Genomic DNA, 1219 nt, shown 5'->3' with positions numbered 1-1219 from the left:
GGAAAGAGTAAGACAGAACAAAGCACTCATGGAAGCACAGCTCAGTTAACTATAACAATTTACTGACATCTCTATTACCACAGAGGAGAGTGCAAGGGGTTTGGCTGCTGAGATTATGCTAGGGCCCTTGTCATGAGGTAGAGAAGTTATTCTTTCTTCACTCCCATTCTACCCATCTCCTTTCCTGTCCTGCCCACTACTTGGCCACAGTAATTGCCACTTAAACTTTTTCTCTGAGGATCCCAAGAGGTCCTATAAACACATGACTAAAACCTTGTCTTCTGCGGTGCAGGTAACATCTGCTTGCAATTTCTGTGGTCCTCTCCATCCTTTATTAAAGGACCCTGGGACACAGATATCCCTATTTGGGCTTTTAGAGTGCTTATGCATGTTTGTCCTCTTTCCAAATCAGTTCTTGCAGGCACCACAAATCAGGCTGCTCCAAAACTGGAGCACTCATATATAGATGCTCTTAGATGAAGGCAGGGAGGGTGTCTTAGAATGGGGAACAGAAGACACCTTGTGTCTGTGGCAGAAAGGGGCTCTAGACCTTTAAAGGCTCCTTATCTAGTAACTGAGGGTCCTGGAGACTTCTCTCAGCCCCAGCCCCTACAGTAGAGGCAAGAATAGTCTCTCTCTTCTTCCTGTGCCAGTAGGGTAAATGAGGTTGGCAGCCTCTGTTCCTTGAGGATCTGACCTGAAGGAGTCTGCCTATACCTCAGGAGGAAGGCATAGAAACGTGGGGAAGAACATTAGGGTTCATTCAACTACTTTGATTGGAAGGGGTGCCAAGGATTTGTTGGTGTGATGGAACAGCTATCAGGGGAAACGGGGTCCTCTTTTGTGAGGCTGGAAGCCAGCAGGGAAGGTTCCATTTCTAAAGCCCATCCTCGTTCCCATCTCTTGCAAGCCAAGCTCCAGGGTCTGGTGTGTGATGTCTTAAGAGCTGAGCCTAAGTTCTTGAGCCAGCTCAAGAGAAGAATACAAGTTCTCTTCAGACATAAGAGAACCGGGTGCAGAAATCACTGCAGCACATCTGACTCTGATGGAGAGAGCCAGGCCAAAGCCAGGTACTCACCTTGCCTGTGGACTTGACTCCCTTCCAGATGCAGAAGTAGCAAATGATCCATGCAAGCAGGAGGCAAAGTGCCAGCTCCCAGCGCAGGCTCCCCATGTGCTCTATGCCATTGGAAATCTTTAACACTCTCCTCCTGGAGGG

General features: G+C 48.3%; 1 protein-coding gene across 5 annotated transcripts in view; it reads right to left on the bottom strand.

Moving 5' to 3' along the window:
• Positions 1–1219, bottom strand: part of LOC102372651 (sodium- and chloride-dependent GABA transporter 2) — a 50030-nt gene that overhangs the window by 30912 nt on the left and 17899 nt on the right. For all 5 annotated transcript variants that reach the window (XR_003095041.1, XM_025209049.1, XM_025209050.1 and 2 more), the window contains one exon: positions 1079–1211. Coding sequence is in view for 4 of the 5 variants with exons in the window: in XM_025209049.1 (XP_025064834.1) it covers positions 1079–1211 (133 nt within the window). In the remaining variant the exon portion in view is untranslated. The remainder of the gene's footprint in view (positions 1–1078; positions 1212–1219) is intronic.

The sequence above is a fragment of the Alligator sinensis genome, unplaced genomic scaffold (assembly GCF_000455745.1).
Source record: "Alligator sinensis unplaced genomic scaffold, ASM45574v1 scaffold659_1, whole genome shotgun sequence".
In the NCBI taxonomy this organism is placed as follows: Eukaryota; Metazoa; Chordata; order Crocodylia; family Alligatoridae; genus Alligator; species Alligator sinensis.
The sequence above is the reverse complement of the archived record's forward strand: the minus strand, read 5'-3'. Positions and strand labels throughout refer to the sequence as shown.